Source organism: Scyliorhinus canicula, chromosome 1, assembly GCF_902713615.1.
Source record: "Scyliorhinus canicula chromosome 1, sScyCan1.1, whole genome shotgun sequence".
Lineage (NCBI taxonomy): Eukaryota > Metazoa > Chordata > Chondrichthyes > Carcharhiniformes > Scyliorhinidae > Scyliorhinus > Scyliorhinus canicula.
This window is the reverse complement of record NC_052146.1, coordinates 38,757,141-38,775,896: the sequence shown is the minus strand read 5'-3', so window position 1 is coordinate 38,775,896 and position 18,756 is coordinate 38,757,141. Positions and strand designations below refer to the sequence as shown.

General features: G+C 43.0%; 1 protein-coding gene across 1 annotated transcript in view; it reads right to left on the bottom strand.

Annotated features, from left to right (window-relative positions):
* Positions 1-18,756, bottom strand: part of tbc1d10ab (TBC1 domain family, member 10Ab) — a 91,568-nt gene that overhangs the window by 32,364 nt on the left and 40,448 nt on the right. The window contains exons 3-6 of the mRNA XM_038786153.1: positions 4,603-4,710; positions 3,085-3,191; positions 2,567-2,681; positions 61-126 (exon numbers count right to left, since the gene is read on the bottom strand). Coding sequence (XP_038642081.1) covers positions 61-126; positions 2,567-2,681; positions 3,085-3,191; positions 4,603-4,710 — 396 coding nt within the window. The remainder of the gene's footprint in view (positions 1-60; positions 127-2,566; positions 2,682-3,084; positions 3,192-4,602; positions 4,711-18,756) is intronic.

The window sequence follows — 18,756 nt, the reverse complement described above, 5'->3', positions numbered from 1 at the left end:
CTATTCCCCATGCACCCACACAGAAAGTTAGTTGCTCCTATCGTCAGTTTAGAAACTCACCAATCCAGCACTGTAATATCCTGGGAGATATTTTTCGCAAATCTGAACTAGGCACCAAAAAGCTTGCTAAGAAATAATAAAAGGAAAATATTAGTCTACACATTCTTGAGAACAGCAGCAATAGAGAAATAAAAGACACTTAATCTAAGATTTGGATTACTGGCAATGCTGTTAGTTGGCATTGTCATATTTTGTCATTAGCAAATTAAGATATTTCCCACCTGCTAGTGGAATAGTCTCCTGGAATAGACTACTCCAGGTCAGCCATTAGGATTCAGACAGGTAAGGTACCTAAAGACTTGGAACTGTGAACCCAACACCCAAAATGAGAAGTTTCTACAGCAGGTGAAATATGCTCCTTAAAATGAAAAATAACTCTTTCGATAGCTGCTTTTTCAAACTTTAGGGACTGAAGTAAGCCAATTAGCCTCAAACCTTTTTCACCATTCAACAAGAATCATGGTTGATCTATGATTCAACTCCACATAACCTGTCTGTGTCCCGTATCTTTTAACCTTTGATTAATAAAAATCTATAAAGCTCCATTTTAAAAATAATTGACCAAGCATTACCTACCATTTATGGAAGAGAATATCATCTTTTGTGTGTAGAAGTGTTTAACGTTATTCCCAAAAGGTATGGCCCTAATTTTTAGGCCATGTCTCCGAGTCTTTGGCTCCCGAGCAGCAGAAACAATCGCTCTCCATTTACTCTATCAGTTCTCATTAATATCTTGAAAAACTGGATCAATCGCCCTTTCAAAAAACCTAGTTTGTGTAATAACCCCTCCGATTTTAACCTTTAGAGTCCAGCTAGTACACTTATGCTGGACTCCTTTCAAAGCCAATGATATAATGTCCTGAACTAAACACAGTGATCGAACCAGGACTTTATACTGCTGTTCAATTTATTTCAGAATTAAAATTAATCAGAAACCCCATTCCAAGAGGAGGCATACTTTGTCAAATGCAGTGAAGAATCATGTTGATGCATGACAAATAATATTATATGTGACCATACATATGGCATTGTAAGAATAGAAAACTCAACTCAAGATTTTTGGATGAAGGCAAGACCTCCAGATTTAAAAAACTTAATTGAAAGCAATCACAGACAAAGGACTCTATACAAGTTACAATCATGTTGTAAAAGAACTATTTTTTAAGGTTCATCAGAAATATGAGAAAAGGTTTGATCCCATAGTTGTCAAACCAGATGGATTGGAAATAGTTGATGAAATACTTGCCCAGAAAAAGTATTTTAGAGGGCAGCATGGTGATGCAGAGGTTAGCACTGCTTCCTACAGCACTGAGGACCCGGATTCGATCCCAGCCCTGGGTCACTGACTGTGTGGAGTTTGCACATTCTCCACGTGTCTGCGTAGGTTACACCCCCACAACCCACAAATATGCAGGTTAGGTGGATTGGCCACGCTAAATTGCCCCCTAGATTGGAAAAAAAATAATTGGGCACTCTAAATTTATTATTGTTTTTTTTTTAAAAGTATTTTGGGAGCTTTAACTTGCTCTGGCATTACTTTTATTGGATAGAACTTACATTCTAAGTGATTCTGAATTTGTTTTCACAAATGTTTAAAGCACCCAACTACTTTATTTGATTGATAAATCAATTTACACATGGAGCCACCAAATTGTGACTTACTACTGAATTGGATTTGGATTTGTCACGTGTACCGAAGTACAGTCCTGCGCAAAGTCCAGACAGATTGTTCCACACATGAAAAAAATCATAGGACATACGACAGATAAACAATGTCAATACATATCCACAGATATCTGGTGAAGCATATGGAGTGTAGTATTACTCAGTCGAGAAGATGTGTGGAGAGATCAGTTCAGTCCATAAGAGGGCCATTCAGGAGTTTGGTAACAGTGAAGAAGAAGCTGTTTTTGAACCCGTCACTGTTTACTGAAGGAGCAACAGGCGCAAATCCAAGTGTGACAGAAATTTGCATTAGACAATACCAGAAATGTGATAAACCAAAGTAGATAAAAATATTCCATTTGTGTGTACATTCTGCCATTGTGTGTGCAGCCTTGTATGCGAGGAAACATAGGCAGTTATATGTGGTAACAGGAGGCTGCCACTTGTGGAACTTCATACAAGGATAAATTGTTAGCTTCGGAAAAGGGCAGCTTTTTATTTAAAAAAACATTATTTCTCTTCAACTATTTTAATTGTTTACTTCTCTTCCCAGAGGAAAACCAGGCACCATGCTCAATTAGTTAGGTCACACGTTTGGAGGTTGATAGTTCTCTGCAAGTGGAGACAAAGACACACAACAGTAGTGCGGGGGATGGGGGTGGCTTCAACTCTACTTCTGATTTTTCCTTCCCTCAATGTGGGGAAGTGCTGGCCTGCAACTTTATCACACGTTTATGGAGCTTCCCTATTTTGTGAAATTTTGAACACTCAAAACAAATTTCTCTAAATCGACTTCCGAATTGGTTTTAAACAATGAGAAAAAAATATGTAGTTCAGTTACCTCAGCAGGCATGTGCATAAGAAGAACAGCAGCGATTGGAGCCTGTGCCTGACAGTACCCCTCCTCTGGCCTGTAAATGGTGTATGCTTTTAGAACTCTATAAAGGTCTTGTTGCCTAAAATAAAACAAAGAACAACCTGAATTTGGAAACAAAAGGGAACAAAAAAAAACTTTCCTTAACACTTAGACCTAGCTTTGGTTATGAGCACACATTCCTCCATTGTAAATACCCAAAATACCTAAAGTACTTTGTTCTTGCAAGAATCAACTTAAAGTTTTGTACCCTTCTAATTGTTACAGCTTCATACAGAGCTGTCGTGCCTCACTCCAGCATATCTGCTTACATGAAGTATAATTTCAGATAAATGCACTTAGGGCTTCACATTGTAATAAAAATAATCGATTTAAATGATTCCCAAGTATTTTTTATTAAACTGCCCTTTCAGTAGGAATCATCTTTCCTTTATCACTGCACTTTACATCATTAAGTACATCAAGTGCAAAAAGCATGAGCTTACCCATGGCCTCCTCTAGCAATAAACATCTCATGAAAAGGAAATTGGCGATGCAGGTCTCTTTCTATTACATCAAGCCAGGTTGGATCTCCAGGTGCCTGATCCATTTCCTAAAGAATAATTATTTTGATTCAGTATAAAAATGTTTGCAAGCTTTCAAACTGTACCAACTACAACTTAAAATAACAGGATATTTTATTGTTAAAATATTTTATAAAAGGAGGAGCACGATAGCGCAGTGGTTAGCACTGCTGCCGACAGCGCTGAGGACCCAGGTTCGATTCTGGCCCCGGGTCGCTGTTTGTGTGGAATTTGCACATTCTCCCCGTGTCTGTGTGGGTTTCACCCCCACAACCCAAAGAGGTGCTGGTTAGGTGGACTGGCCATACTAAATTGCCCCTTAATTAGAAAAAAAAATAATTGGGTACTCTAAATTGATTTTATTTTTATTTATTTTTTAAAAGAAAATATTTTATAAACATAACATGATTGCTTTTAAGCAGACTACTTCAGGGTTTTGTAAAATCTGGGTTTAGCAAATTTGCCAATCTTTTATTCTTTACTGAGTTATGATAACAACATTTATATAGTGCAATATGTCAACAATTGATATACTATCTTTCACGTAAGGAAAGATCTCCAAGTACTTCTCAGGAACATTATAAAACAAAGTATGGTACCGAGACACCGAGATTATGAGGTCATATGACCAAAAAGCTTGGACACAATGGTAGGTTTTGAGAAACGTCTTAAAGGAGGGAAACAAGGTAGAGAGGTGTAGAGAGGGGATTTCAACTCTTGGGTCCCAGGCAACCGAAGCACAGCCACCAATAATGCAGGAATTAAAACCATGGATGCACCAGAGATCAGAATTAGAAGATCACGGAGCATTGCGAGGCAACAAGGAGGAGCAAGGCCATGGAGGGATCTGAAATCAACCATGAGAATTTTTACATCAAGATGTCAAAATAGTGGCACAGTAATTTTGCAACACGTTGAGTTTCAACAGATGAACTGAGGCAATTACAGGCATGTAACGGAAATCAAAGCAGGAAATCTTGGTAATTGATGGGATTGGAGCCAGAAGCGAAGTTTGGTAAATTAAATCGCCCAACTTGCAAACAGTTTAGCTCAGGCTCAAACTGTGGCCAGGAAGAGGAGTTGTCAGGATACTGGTTTAAAGAGGAGGCAGATAGATAAAATTTGGGTTTCCATTCTGAAGAAATACAATGACTGACTCCCATGGGAAACATGTGTGAACTGCTTCACTGATTGGCAGTTTCCACGTAGTCACTACCTAGGCTCAAGTAGGAACTTGGGCACAGTGCTAGAAGATGAAGCACCGTTGGATCCTTACTCCAGCAAAGGAGTCAAGGACTTAAGGAAGAAAGGTGGAGAGAAAGCTCTTTAAACCAATCAGTGGCATCAGTGGTGTATAGACATTCATTAAGATTTCCTCATAACATTAACAGTGAATATTTTAATAATAGCCACGGCAAATTCGGTTTTGTTTATACTCACATCAAACTTTCCATGGTTCTGTTCCATTTTTACTTTGCTTCCTGACAAGTACTGCCAAGCTCGACCTCGTAGTGAGGGTGGAATGCCTTTCTGACATCGTAGTTTTACCTGAGTTAGAGAAGGTAGAAATGTTAAATGAGCATAATTCAACGTCAATTTTCTTTAATGGTCTTGCTTTTTTCACGTCAAGGATAAGATCATCCAGTATTTTAGTTCAACAATACTAATTTAGAAATTAAATGTGGGTGCTTTGAACAACTCTGTCTACCTAAATCTTCAATCTGCTTATAGATTGGGAAAATCAAACTAGTAACAATACCATAGAGGAGGAATTCCTAGAGTGTGTACAAGATGGTTTTCTGGACCATACGTTGAGGAACCAACGAGAGAACAAGCCGTCCTAAACTGGGTATTATGGAATAAGAAGTAAATAATTGGCAATCTAGTTCTGGAACGAGTTGTGGCATCACTTGGGGATCAGCAACTATAATATGATAGAATTCTTCATCATGATGGAGAGTGACGTATTTGATTCTGAGATTAGCGTCCTGAATCTAAATAAGGAAACTACAATGGTATGAGGCACAACTTGGCTATGATAGATTGGGGAACATTACTTACAGGAAAGACGGTGGATAGGCAATGGCAAATATTCAAAGAGCACATGGGTAAACTGCAACAATTGTTCATTCCTGTCTGGCACAAAAATAAGGTGGCCAAACTATGGCTTACAAGTGAAATTAGAGATAGTATTAAATCCAAGGAAGAGGCATACATATTGGCCAGAACAAACAGCAGACTCCAGGATCGGAGCAGTTTAGAATTCAGCAAAACAGGGCAAAAAGGATAATAATAATAAATAATAATCTTTATGTCACAAGTAGGCTAACATTAACACTGTAATGACGTTACCGTGAAAAGCCCCTATTCGCCATTTTCCGGCACCTGTTCTGGTACACGGAGGGAGAATTCAGGATGTCCAGATAACCTAACAGCATGTCTTTTGGGACTGGTGGAAGGAAACCAGAGCACCCGAAGGAAACCCACTCAGACACAGGGAGAACGTGCAGAGTCCGCACAGTCACCCAAGCCATGAATCGAAGCTGGGACCCTGGCGCTATGAAGCAACAGTGCTACCCACTGTGCAACCGTGGATTGATTAAGCAGGGAAAAACAGAATACAAGAGTAAGCTTGTGGGAAGACAAAAGCCGACTGTAAAAGCCTCTACGGCAGGGTTTTTTCAAAGTGCGGTTCGCGACCCATGGGTGGGTCGTGGGACGGTTGTGCAGAGATAGGTTTCGGCATAGCCCAGTGGTCGTGGGAGAAGTGCCCAACAGCCACTACTGACCGGCATTTACATTGAGAATAGCAGCCGCTACCTGCTTTTAAATGAGAACAAAATGAGGCTGTGTGCAGTCTTCTGACTATAAACAGCAGCAGTGAGCAGGTCGCACACTCAGTACGTTTATGCTTTTGGCACCAAATTCTTTCTTTAAACCTCTGCCATTGGGCAGAAGATACAAACGTCTGAAAACACCCACTGTTACCAGACTCCTGAATGACCCTCTTATGGACTGAACTGATCTCTCCATGCATCTTCTCGACTGTACAGCACTACACTCCAAATGCTTCACCCAATGTTTATGTATTTATATTATGTATCGATCATACGTGCTATGTTTTTCATGTATGGAACGATCTGCCTAGACTGTACGCAGAACAATACTTTTCATTGTGCCTCAGTACATGTGACAATAAATCTAAATCACAGAGGAGAACTACTTCCATTTTCTAGCTGCTAGCAAGCAACGCACTATTTAAAAAGGGAGCTAGAGAGAAACTATAATGTAGACCAGGCAGCCAGACATCGGTAATGGGGAAAAATGCTAGAGTCCACTCTCGGAGTTTAGAAGAATGAGGGGGGGAAACAGGACTAGACAGGGTAGATGCAATTCTCTCATCCATCCATGCCATTTAATTATTTAGCAATCCCCTTGTCATCTCTTTAGGCTGAAGTGTCAAAATTCCTGAAATTTCCATTCCTCTTCAGACAGCAACATAAATCCTATGGTCAGAAATAGTTGTATTTCGGCAAACAGAGGGCACTCGTGTTTTGCAGCATTATTAGGGAGCATAATTCAGCAAGAGGACCTGGGGAGGGGCACAAGGCATTTCCCTGAAATCCTTGCCACAGCAAGGTGACAAGAAACTGCACAAATGGTCCTCGTGGCGCTGAGGACCCAGGTTTTAACATTCTCCCAGTGTTTGTGAGAGTCTCACCCCACAAATCAAAGATGTGCAGGGTAGGTGGATTGGCCATGCTAAACTGTCCCTTAATTGGAAAAAAATAATTGGGCACTCTGCATTTTTAAAAAATGATAATGTTTCCAGTTTCCAATTGACTGTTCTGGCAAATGAAATAATTGTGAATCCCATTTCCGCCAGGATCGGTTCTTGTCACATTAGAATGCCGGAAACATTTAAGAATTAAACAATGGCGTCACTATGTGTACTGAGCATTGAGGGTAATTAGTTTGTGTTTCAGTTGGTTGTCATCCTGTTAGCCTCCCCTTTTGGTGAAGCCTGCACAGAAAAGTGTCTCATCTCTGCCAATAGAATTTAGCAACATTAAAAAAATCAGAGACACTCCGTGCAGCCAGGGAGGGGCTGGTTTAGCTCACAGGGCTAATCTCTGGCTTTTAAAGCAGAACAAGCAGGCCAGCAGCACGGTTCGATTCCCGTACCAGCCTCCCCGGACAGGCGCCGGAATGTGGCGACTAGGGGCTTTTCACAGTAACTTCATTGAAGCCTACTCGTGACAATAAGCGATTTCCATTTCATTTTTATTTCATTTTGACCCACCCACTGACGATGTGCTGCCGTGGTGTGCCTGACCCCTAACGTCAGTTTAGGAATTGCAATCCCGACATTTTGTATCATCAGTACCCCGTACACTTGGTACGATTTTATTATCCTCGGTGTCCCCTCGCCAATCCATGCATCTTCCCTTTGAAACAGAATTAAACTTGTACACGTGGCCACACATTGCAGTGTTCATGATATTTGTCTTCCAGCTCTAGACAAAATCATGTCTACTGTAGATTCTCCAGTTCTGAAATCACATTGGGATCTGCAGTTTGCCCAGCAGGGTAATTCCTCATAGTTGCTGCAATTGCTGTGGTTACCTTTTATCTCAGTCTTTGTACCATGCATAACCTGAGGCACTGCACCCTCCCTCCAACAGAGAGAAGTTTGTGCAGATATTGCACGAGTGCTAGTTTCCCATGTTTGATGTGGTCAGACAGCATAGTGTTAGTACCTGGAGCTTTGCTAAGCGCTTCGATTACAGGCAAGCTTTCTATAACGTCTAGAGCTTCCAGAATGATCGTTATCCCTAGAGTTCAATTAAAAGGTAGAGCCCCTTCCATCTCTCCAACTGTTTACTGCAGCCTCCCCAGCCATTTGTTTACCATGGAGCCACTTTCTTTGCTGATAGACCCATTGCCTTTTTATCCCTTCATATATGACCCGCCATTCCCTGTGTCAGAGGACATCTGAGTATGGTGGCAAAGTTGCAACAAGTTGGCGCACCACCAAAAGCTCTTAAAGCATTCTTGCTCATCTTTCCTGTATTTAATGGGAGCAGACTGCTTGAATTCAATGACAGGTTCCATCATAGTGATGTTAACCTTGAACCAGTCACCGTTTTCCTGCTCTTGCTTCACATATTTTTAGAATGCAGTTTTGTTGATGGTGTCTCAAAGTGTGTTCCATTTCACTTCTGCACTCTATGTGGGGATGCCAGAGGGTATGTTTTTTATCTGGGTAGGCAGTAGGACGGACAATGATAAATTATGGTTTAGCACAATGGGCTAAACAGCTAGTTTATAATACCAAACAACGCCAGCAACGCGGGTTCAATTCCCGTAACAGCCTCCCAGAACAGGTGCGGAATGTGGCGACTAGGGGTTTTTCACAGTAACTTCATTGAAGCCTACTTGTGACAATTAGCGATTCTTCTTCTTTTTATTATTAGTAAAAGGACGGCAATTCTACTTTGAATGGAAAAACATCCATGGGTTTCGCTCTAACCCTGCTGAACGCCAGGGAGCGATATGTATCACATGCCGATTGTGTTCAGAATGTTGTTCAGAGTGTCACGTCTGAGGACGATCAGATGGTGCCAATACCATGGTCTTGGATGTTTCTAGGACAACTTGCGGCACGGTTTATTCTGAAGGAGGGTTGTTACACAAACCTCAATTAGTTTCTGTCCATTCTCATTAATAATTCCCAGACCATGATGCCTGAAATTTCACAGTGGGTGAGGTTCTGGCTGATAGCAATGTCGAGTGTCTCATAGAACTGGTCTTTTCATCTCTAATGGAGCACAGTGTTGGAGCATGGATATTCAAATAAATAACTGACTGTTTGAGTTGAGTTGAGAGAGTCAGAAGGAGAGAACGCAGTCTGCATCCTGTGTGTGTGTGTGTGTGTGTGTGTGTGTGTGTGTGTGTGTGTGTGTGTGGGGGGGGGGGGGGGTTTCGATCATTGACAGTAGTGAATTCCTTACAGTGAAGCCTACACCTTGCTCAAGCTTTTCCTCTGAACTCTTCCCCTGTCAGATGAACATGTAATTTTTTTTTTTTTTTAAGTGATCTTCTCGTGGCAAGCCTGGTCTCTTGTAGAAAACCTATGTTTAATCAGTCAAGTTCCATGTCAATCACAGCTATCTTGCATGCATTACTGACCAGCTGCGAGTTGTCGTATCATCCTGAACACATGGTCCTGATGTTCCAGCATGCTACATGAAGAATTATCATTTTTTTGCTCGCAATGGATTCTGTCCAATCAAACAGAAACTCACCCACTGATGCTGATGAACCAAGGCAGGTCAGCCCCTTACTAGTCAGGAGCTGCCCGACTTGAGCTGGGTGGTTGCTCCCACCATTGGAACAGCCCATAGCACCATTTCTCAAGATGGTTGAGCACTCGTAATTGCTCTCTCATGTTATGGTAAATTCTGAAAACGAGTGTCCTTTCCAGGGTGCAAACCTGGATAAGTTTATGGGGACCCTGGAATGGCCAAACATTAGAATTCCCATCTCATTCTCCCTGGATGAATCTGAAAGATTGTAAAGCACTGCCTCTGAAACCAGCTTGGTTGCTGTTGCCGGACGAATGACACATTTAGACAAAGATCCAGATTGTATCAGAATTTGCTCTCTTGGCCTCCAACTCTCCTGTAGTATCCACAAAGCAGTGTAGCTATTTGCCTACAGCTGGGAGTTTAGCTCACGAGTGTCAGGGCATGTCCACATGCCAGTGGGCCTGCACACATCATGTCTGGAGGGTGCCAAACATCTCCAAGTTCCTCTGAAGCTTTATCCTGGAGCTAAACAGGACTCATTTTCCATGTTGCCACAAGGAGGCACAGCTGAGGACTTGCCATTGGAGAGTCTGTGTACGCCAGGGAGGGATTTGCATATTTGGCTCTCTTTTCACATTGCTCCTAGCCAGTGGTATAGGCTGAAAATGAGACGCAAATTAGCACAAAGTCTGCTTCTACTGTCAACTCTCATTCACCTGCACACTAGAGGCATCACATTGAACTGTTGGTACAATGCCTTATATATTGTGCAAAATAATGCTTCAGTCAACCCAAAGTCTTGTTCTTGGCTATGCAAAAACAGGTTTTAAAAAGATTGTTTTCATATCATTTCAAATTTGAATGTCACAAATGTACAAGTCCCTAATGCACTTTTGTACCTCCCAATCTATACAGTGTTACGTTTCATTTTCTGCTCAATTGCATAACTGATCCTATTCCTTCTGCAAACTGTTGGCTGCCCTTAATGTTTTCCCATTTTACTGTTCCATGCAAATTAACAAGCATACATGCGTGCAAGAAAAATGTAACTTAAAGTACATAGAAGACTATTCATGGCTCATAGGTGAATTACTACATTGTTCCTGGTCTACAATGCCTTACTGAATTGTGAAACATGTCTTCTGCAGCAAGTTAAGATGTTGAAACCAAGCAAAGAAAATAATTAGCCTTTGTTTTTTGCTTCATATGCAGAACTTTATACAAAAATCTGCTTTCGATTACTTTCTAAATGATGTCACAGGTTAGCAAGAGTTCACTGATTTGAAGATGCAACAGCTAAGGAATAGAATCTTTCAGCTGTTTTACATCAAGTTCAAGGATATAAAGTCTAATGACGAAGCAACGTGTCTGCAACTGATGATTATACAAAAGGCAAAAAGGAGCAAGGATTATATTTAGTATTCTCCAGTGGTACTGTATATGTTATTCAAAAGAGACAAACCCAAGTACTTCAATTACAGGCATTACCTGGCCGTGCCACTTGGGCACCCCAACAGCACCAGGGTGCCCAGGCAGCATAATCAAGGTGTCCAGGTGGTATCAGGGGTGCCCCCCAGGGTACCATCCTGCCCAGAGCCCGACCACCCGGGGACCTCCGATCGCCTATGAGCTCCCCCAAGCACCGTTACGCGTGGAACACGTTTATGGAAACCAGTGCTGAACGGCACCGCAGTGGTTTCTCCCAGTTCGACTGGTGGTGATTTAACCAGAGGGTCACCACACCTTAGGCAAGGGCAAGCTTGAGAAGGCAGGACCTTCGTGAATAACTTCAGCTGATACAGGAATTGAACCCGCTCTCAGGCATTTTCCGGAGAAGAGTTGTATTTGCATTTCCATCTTAAATGAAATCATTTAAAGCATCACATTCACAAAAAGATGCGGAACATAAATTCAGGTATTAGGAGAGAAAAAATTACTAACCAACAAGGAAACAATACAGATAAAAACTAGCATACATTTAAATCTTTTAAATTTTCAAACCATCTATCAGACCATCTGTCGCACTGAAAAAAACTTGACACTCTCCCTATAGTCAGCTGTAGATAGAACAGAATTACAGAAATTAAACATCACAGCAAAGGGCCATTCAGCCAATCATGCCTGTCCAGCTTTTTAAAAGTGTTAATTTATTTCCCTACCCCAATAACTCTCAAATGGAGTCCTCTTCAAGTACATGTCCAATTGTCTTTTGAAAGTGCTGATGGAGTCTGCTTCTATCGCCAAAGAATAGTATAGCACAGGAATAGGCCATTCGGCCCTTCATGCCTTCGCCAATTGGGATGACTGTCTAAACTAAAACTTCTGCACTTCCGGGGTCCGAATCTCTCTGTTCCCATCCTATTCATGTATTCGTCAAAGTGCCTCTTAAAAGTCACTATTGTATCTGCTTCCAGACTTTCACTACCCTCTGTGGAATAAAAATTCACATTTCTCCTCTAGTTCCTATGCCTAATTATTTTTAAGATGTGGAGATGCCGGCGTTGGACTGGGGTGAGCACAGTAAGAAGTCTTACAACACCAGGTTAAATTATTTTTAAACCATGATCTCCGATTACCAACTCAATTATTAAATCACCTCAGGTTTGACTACCTCTAAGATCTCTTCTAAAAGAACAATCCTGGCTTCTCCAATCTCTCCACATAACAAAGATACTTCACTTCCAACAGAAGTTGGTTATCCAGAAGCTTTTCCAAAATCTTTACACTCTTCCTATAGTATGGTACCCAGATCTGTACATGGTATTCCAGCTGAAATGTAATTAGCAATTTATAAAAAGTTAAGCATGACATTCTTGCTTTTGTATTCAATACACTTATTTACAAAGTCATGTATTCTATACACCTTAATCAATTTGACAATCCCCTTCAAAGACTTGTGAATATCACAGCATGGTGATGCAGTGGTTAGCACTGCTGCCTCAAGGCATTGAGGACTCTGGTTCGATCGTGGCCCCTGGTCACTGCCTGTGTGGAGGTTGCACATTCTCCCTGTGTCTGCGTGGGTCTCACCCCCACAACCCAAAAAGATGTGCAATGTAGGTGAATTAGCCTCGCTAAATTGCCCCTTAATTGGGAAGCAAAATAATTGGGCACTCTTAAAAAAGACTTGAGTATGCACACCCAGGTCCCTTAAAATAGCAACATAGTGCCTATTTGTTCCTCCCAAAGTACATCATTTCAGACTTTTCCATATTAATTTACATTTTACCTGTGTCTGCTCATTTCTCCAGTCTGTCCATGCCCACCTGAAGTGTAATGCTAGCTTTATGTAGTCGCAAACTTCAAAACTATACTCTCTATATCAAAGTCTAGATCATTTAAAGATAAGAAAAGCACCAGTCCTAATACCTACCTCTGGAGAACCCGAATTAACACTTTTCCCAGTCATCAAAACATCAGTTCACCAGAACTCTGCCTCTTTATCCCCTGACCAATTATATACATGTTACCACCATCCCTTTAATCCCACATACTTATATTACTAAAGCAGGGTTTGATGTTATCAAACTGTGAATTTCTGACTTCTTCACAATGAGCTTTGGCAAACATTAAAAAGGCACTTTATGCAAATAAATAGGTGTTAAATCATGTAATATAGTTTTTGTGATATTTTCCAAAATGGAAGGTGCTAATAAATGCAAGTTTCTTCTTAAAATGTTGAAATGTGTCCAAGTACTCAATTGAATCGAAGGGATCACTTAATGCAGATTCAAAGGCATTATAGTAATAAAGTAATCTTTATTGTCACAAGTAGGCTTACATTAACACTCCAATGAAATTAATGTGAAAAGCCCCTAGTCGCCATATTCCAGCCTGTTTGGGTACACAGAGGGAGAAATCAGAATTCTCAGCAGGTATGGGAATTGAACCCGCACTGCTAGCCTTGTCCTAAAACCAGCTGTCTAGCCCACTGAGCTAAACCAGCCCCATGCGACCTGGCACAGCTTCAAGTGCCGCACCACCCTCTTATGCCAACTTTGCTAACCTCCTTCCCAATCCGTTCACTCCAGCCACCTGTACCCACTTCAACTATGCCAGCAATCACTGTCCCGCCCCACATTTCTTGTCCAGATTATCCTTTCACTTGTGAAGACACTTCCCATTCACACCTTTATTGTGAATGACTGCATTAACATTTTGGTTGACAAGTGGCACCATCTTCTCCCTTATCGATGCCTCCCTGCCTGGTTATGTTTTCCACCATTTTCCCTGCCCAAGCTGCCACGGCAACAATATGGCCTGCATCAAGTCACACCACTCGCTTCCGCCTAACGCTTACAACTTCTCATTTGAGCACCTCACCTTTCAAATTAACTGTTACCCTCATGACCCATCCAACCCTCGTCTCTAGTTAAATGAATGTATGAAACATTTATCAAACATTTAACAAACAGTCAACAGTAAGTTCTAGTTAGTGTGCAAGGTATCCTTTCTGAAAAATAAAAATGGAAGGCAAGAAATTTGAAAAAGTGTAACCTGCAAAATCATTTCAAAATTATCTTTACCCTTTTAAATGGCTTCCAAGGCGGTTCTGTGTGTTTAACCATGACTGAACAATTACTCAGGAAGGAAAACTATTTAGAAAGTATGTCCTGAAAGTTTATTTGAACTATGCTGTACCAGACTGCATGTTTTTACAAAAGCTCACAAGCTATTTACCCAGAGATTCCTATCTTTCCTGAAGCAATGTGCAGAAAACTGCTTCCAAGTCTGCATTAACTCAAGTGTGAAATCCCAACAATAAACTGGTACCATTTATCTTTGGATAACTCGTGTGAAACATTGTTAGAAGTTTAGTACTTGGAAGACAGCAATTTTCACAAGCAGCAGTTAAGCAGAGCGGGCCGAAGGGCCTGTTCTGTGCTGTATTTTCTATGTTCTATGTATAACTGTACTTTGGTGAGTTAATGCCACAGTACCGAACTTTTGAACAATTTTAATCAAACAGTTTTAAAATATTTCATGGCAATGATAGACTCACACTTTACATTCATTAATCTGAGCCCCCTCATTGATGCCTGTGTTACTTTTGGACATGACCATGCCAGCGCACTCGGGACTAGTTTCCTGTATTCTACCCTCCATAAAACCCCCTGAAGCACTGGTGCCCATGTCTTAACTCGCACAAAGTTTATTCCTTTTTTAAAAAATGTATTTCATTACAAACGTGTATCAAAACAGGTTACAGCACATAAATACCCCAGGAAACATACTTCCCAACAATCAACTATACAGTTTGCACAACTTTTTGCCCTTTTTCACCCCCCCCAAACGACGAACAGCCCCCCAAACACGGTCACAAACATCCCCCACCTTTTCTCAACCCTCTCTGTTGAGCCCCTTAACTCGTAATTTATCTTTTCCAACCGCAGGAAGTCGTATAGGCCACCCAACCATACAGCTACTCTTGTGCTAATCTCGGCCCAAACCCAAACCTTCCCTGAACCTCGAACAAGAACTGCCACTCCAGCCGGTCAAATGCCTTCTCCGTGTTCATGGACACCACCACCTCCAGCATCAGGGCTCCCGACGGATTCATAACTACGTTCAACATTCTTATATTACTCGCGAGCTGCCTCCCTTGATCCTCTGCAACCACCCCGGGACACAATTCTCCATCCTCCCCGCCAACAACTTTGCCAATACTTTCACATCTGTGTTCAACAGTGATATGGGCCGATATGACCCACATTCAAATGGGTCCTTCCCCTTCTTCGGGATTAACGTGATCACTGGCTACGTCATAGTCTCCGGCAGCTCCCCCTACTCCAGTGCTTCATTAAATGCCCCCAACAGTCCACTGCGAATGCTTTATAAAATTCCGCCAGATACCCATCTGGCCCAGGGGCCTTCCCCGATTTCATACCCCTGAAACTATCCAGCACCTCCCTCAGGCCACAGGGGCTCCTCCAACATCAGCCTATTCACTTCCTCCAACTGGGGAAACTCCAGCTCATCCAGAAACCGTCCCATGTCCCCCTCCTCTCGCCCCAGTTCCACCTCGTACAAGGTCTGGTAATACTCCCTGAACGGCTCATTTATCTTCCCTAGCTCCAATACCACATCCCTGCTCCCATCCATATCCTCAATACTTCCTTGGACGCGGTCTGCCTCCGCAACTGTTGCGCCAACAACTCACTTTCTCCCCATACTCATATTGCACCCTTCTTGCCCCAACGTAGTTGCCCTACTGCCCTTCCCGTGGTCAGTCTGTCAAATTGCCCCAATAAATTTTTCCTTCTCGCCAATCCCTCCACAGTGCTAAGTTTCAAATACTCCCTGTCCACCTCCATTATCTTACTCATTAGGCGGTCATATTCCTCCCTCCTTTCCCCGCGTAAACCTTGAACAAGAACTCCCCCCCCCCCCCCCCCCCCCCCCCCCATCACTGCCTTCAGCGCTTCCCAAATAAATTGCAGCCAAAACCTCCCCATTCTGATTAAAGTCCTCATAATCCTTAATCGCTGCCTGCACCTTGCTACAAAAGCCTCCACCCACCAGCAACTCCAAATCAAACCTCCACCCCGGCCTCAGCACTCGTCCCGGTCTAATCCAAATCTCCAGCCAGTGGGGCGCATGGTCCGAAATAACTACCCCCACGTACTCTGCCCCCTCTACCCCAACCAAAATCTCAGACTCATCACAAAATAATCAATCCTCAAATACACCTTATAAACATGCAAAAAAAAAAGAAATACTCCTTTCCCCCTGGGTTCCGAAAGCGCCATGGATCCACCATACCCATCCTTTCCATAAACCCACCCAGCTCCTTTGCCATTCATACCCTACCCATCAACCTGGGGCTCGACCTATCCATCCTCGGCTCCAGAACGCAATTAAAATCACCTCCCATGATCAGCTGGTGCGTGGCCAAATCCAGGATCACTACCAGCAACCCCTCATAAAACTCACATCGTCCCAATTTGGGGCATACACGTTTACCAATACCACCGGCGTCCCTTCCAATACCCACTCACAATCCCTTATCTCTCACCTGGATCCCTCACCTCCTTCGCACTCACAAATCCCATTTTATTTGCTCATTAAAAGACCATAAGGCATAGGAGCAGAATTAGGACACTCGGCCCATCGAGTCTGCTCCGCCATTCAATCATGGCTGATATTTTTTTCATCCCCATTCTCCTGCCTTCTCCTCATAACGAAATGAAATGAAAATGAAATGAAAATCGCTTATTGTCACGAGTAGGCTTCAAATGAAGTTACTGTGAAAAGCCCCTAGTCGCCACATTCCGGCGCCTGTTCGGGGAGGCTGTTACGGGAATCGAACCGTGCTGCTGGCTTGCCTTGGTCTGCTTTCAAAGCCAGCGATTAGCCCTGTGAGCTAAACAGCCCCTGATCCTCTTATTAATCAAGAACCTATCTATCTCTGTCTTAAAGACACTCAGTGAATTGGCCTCCACAGCCTCCTGCGGCAAAGAGTTCCACAGATTCACCACCCTCTGGCTGAAGAAATTCTCTGTTTTAAAGGATCGTCTCTTTGGTCTGAGATTGTGCCCTCTGGTTCCAGTTATTCCTACTAGTGGAAACATCCTCTCCACGTCCACTCTATCCAAGCCTTGCAGTATCCTGCAAGTTTCAATAAGATCCCCCCATATCCTTCTAAACTCCACCGAGTACAGACCCAAAGTCCTCAACTATTCCTCACATGACAAGCTGTTCATTCCAGGGATCATTCTTGTGAACCACCTCTGGACCCTTTCCAAGGCCAGCACATCCTTCCTTAGATATGGGGCCCACAACTGCTCACAATACTCCAAATGGGGTCTGACCAGAGTCTTATACAGCCTCAGAAGTACATCCCTGGTCTTGTATTCTAGCCCTCTTGACATGAATGCTAACATTGCATTTGCCTTCCTAACTGGCGACTGAACCTGCACATTAACCTTAAGAGAATCGTGAACAAGGACAACCAAGTCCTTTTGCGCTTCTGATTTCCTAAGCATTTCCCCATTTAGAAAATAGTCAATGTCTAAATTTCTTCTTCGAAAGTGCATAACCTCACACTTTTCCACGTTGTATTTCATCTGCCCACACTCCTAGCCTGTCCAAATCTTTTTGCAGCCCCCTTGCTTCCTCAATACTACCTGTCCCTCTACAGATCTTTGTATCATCTGCAAACTTAGCAACAGTGCCTTCCAGATCATTAATGTATATTGTGAAAAGTTGTGGTCCCAGCACAGACCCCAAAATCACCACTCCCCTCGATTTTGAATCAAACCTGGAGTGCAAAACCTGCCCGATCCACCCCTTCCTTAACCTAACCTGGTCATTCACACGGAGGTGTATCTCCTGCAGAAAGACTCCCTCTGCTTTCAAGTTCCGAGGTAGGCAAACACCTGCGATCTTTTAACCGGTCCATTAAGTCCCCGGACGTTCCATGTTACAAACCTTACTGGAGGCTTACATCTCCATTCACTTCTATCCTCCATCATCTTCCCCACTTAACTCCAGGTCCATTAATTCCACCCTGTATCTAGCCCATCCCAGATGGCCCCCATCTCTGTCCCTGACCATGTCATCCCTCCTCAACCCCTGCCGCTTCGAGTCACCGCTTTGCATCACCCCCCCAGCCTTCTTCCCCACCTCACTTCCATTCACCTGCTAGGGTGGCAGCCCCTGCCCAATGGCTCCTCCCAATGACCTCCCCCCACTCCTCAGCTCAAGGAAGAAGGCGCCCCACTGAGGTTACCCTTCCCCAACCAAACAAAGACTCATCCTGAACTCCAGGTCACCTCCCCCAAGGCAAACAAACAAAAAACACAAACAGCCCCATAAAACAGGAGGGGGAGGGATGGTAACATGCATCCCCACATAATCTTTGCACCCCTACCACCCCTTCAATCTCAACAGTAAACAGCAAACCCAAAAAAAGGACCCCCCTCCAAACCCAGAAGAAGCGAAAAAACCCTAATCCCTACCCCCACTTCAAGCATATTCCCAACCATTACAAAAATACCAACACCATGGTTCCCAAACATTGTCCACTCCGTTCTCCCCCAGTTTATGCTCCCAGTTGAAGTCCTCGGCCGCTTCTGGGATCTCAAAGTAATATTCCCGACCTTCAAACTTCCCCATCATTTCGCCAGGTAAGAGCACCCCAAAACTTTGCCTTTGCTTTGACAAAGAGGGACCTGGCTCAGGGACCTGTTTACTTCAGGAGCCTCAGCCACCAGCCTTGCCAGAAACTTCGAGACGTACCTCGTGGCATTCACACCTTCCACTCCTTCAGGCATGCCTACTA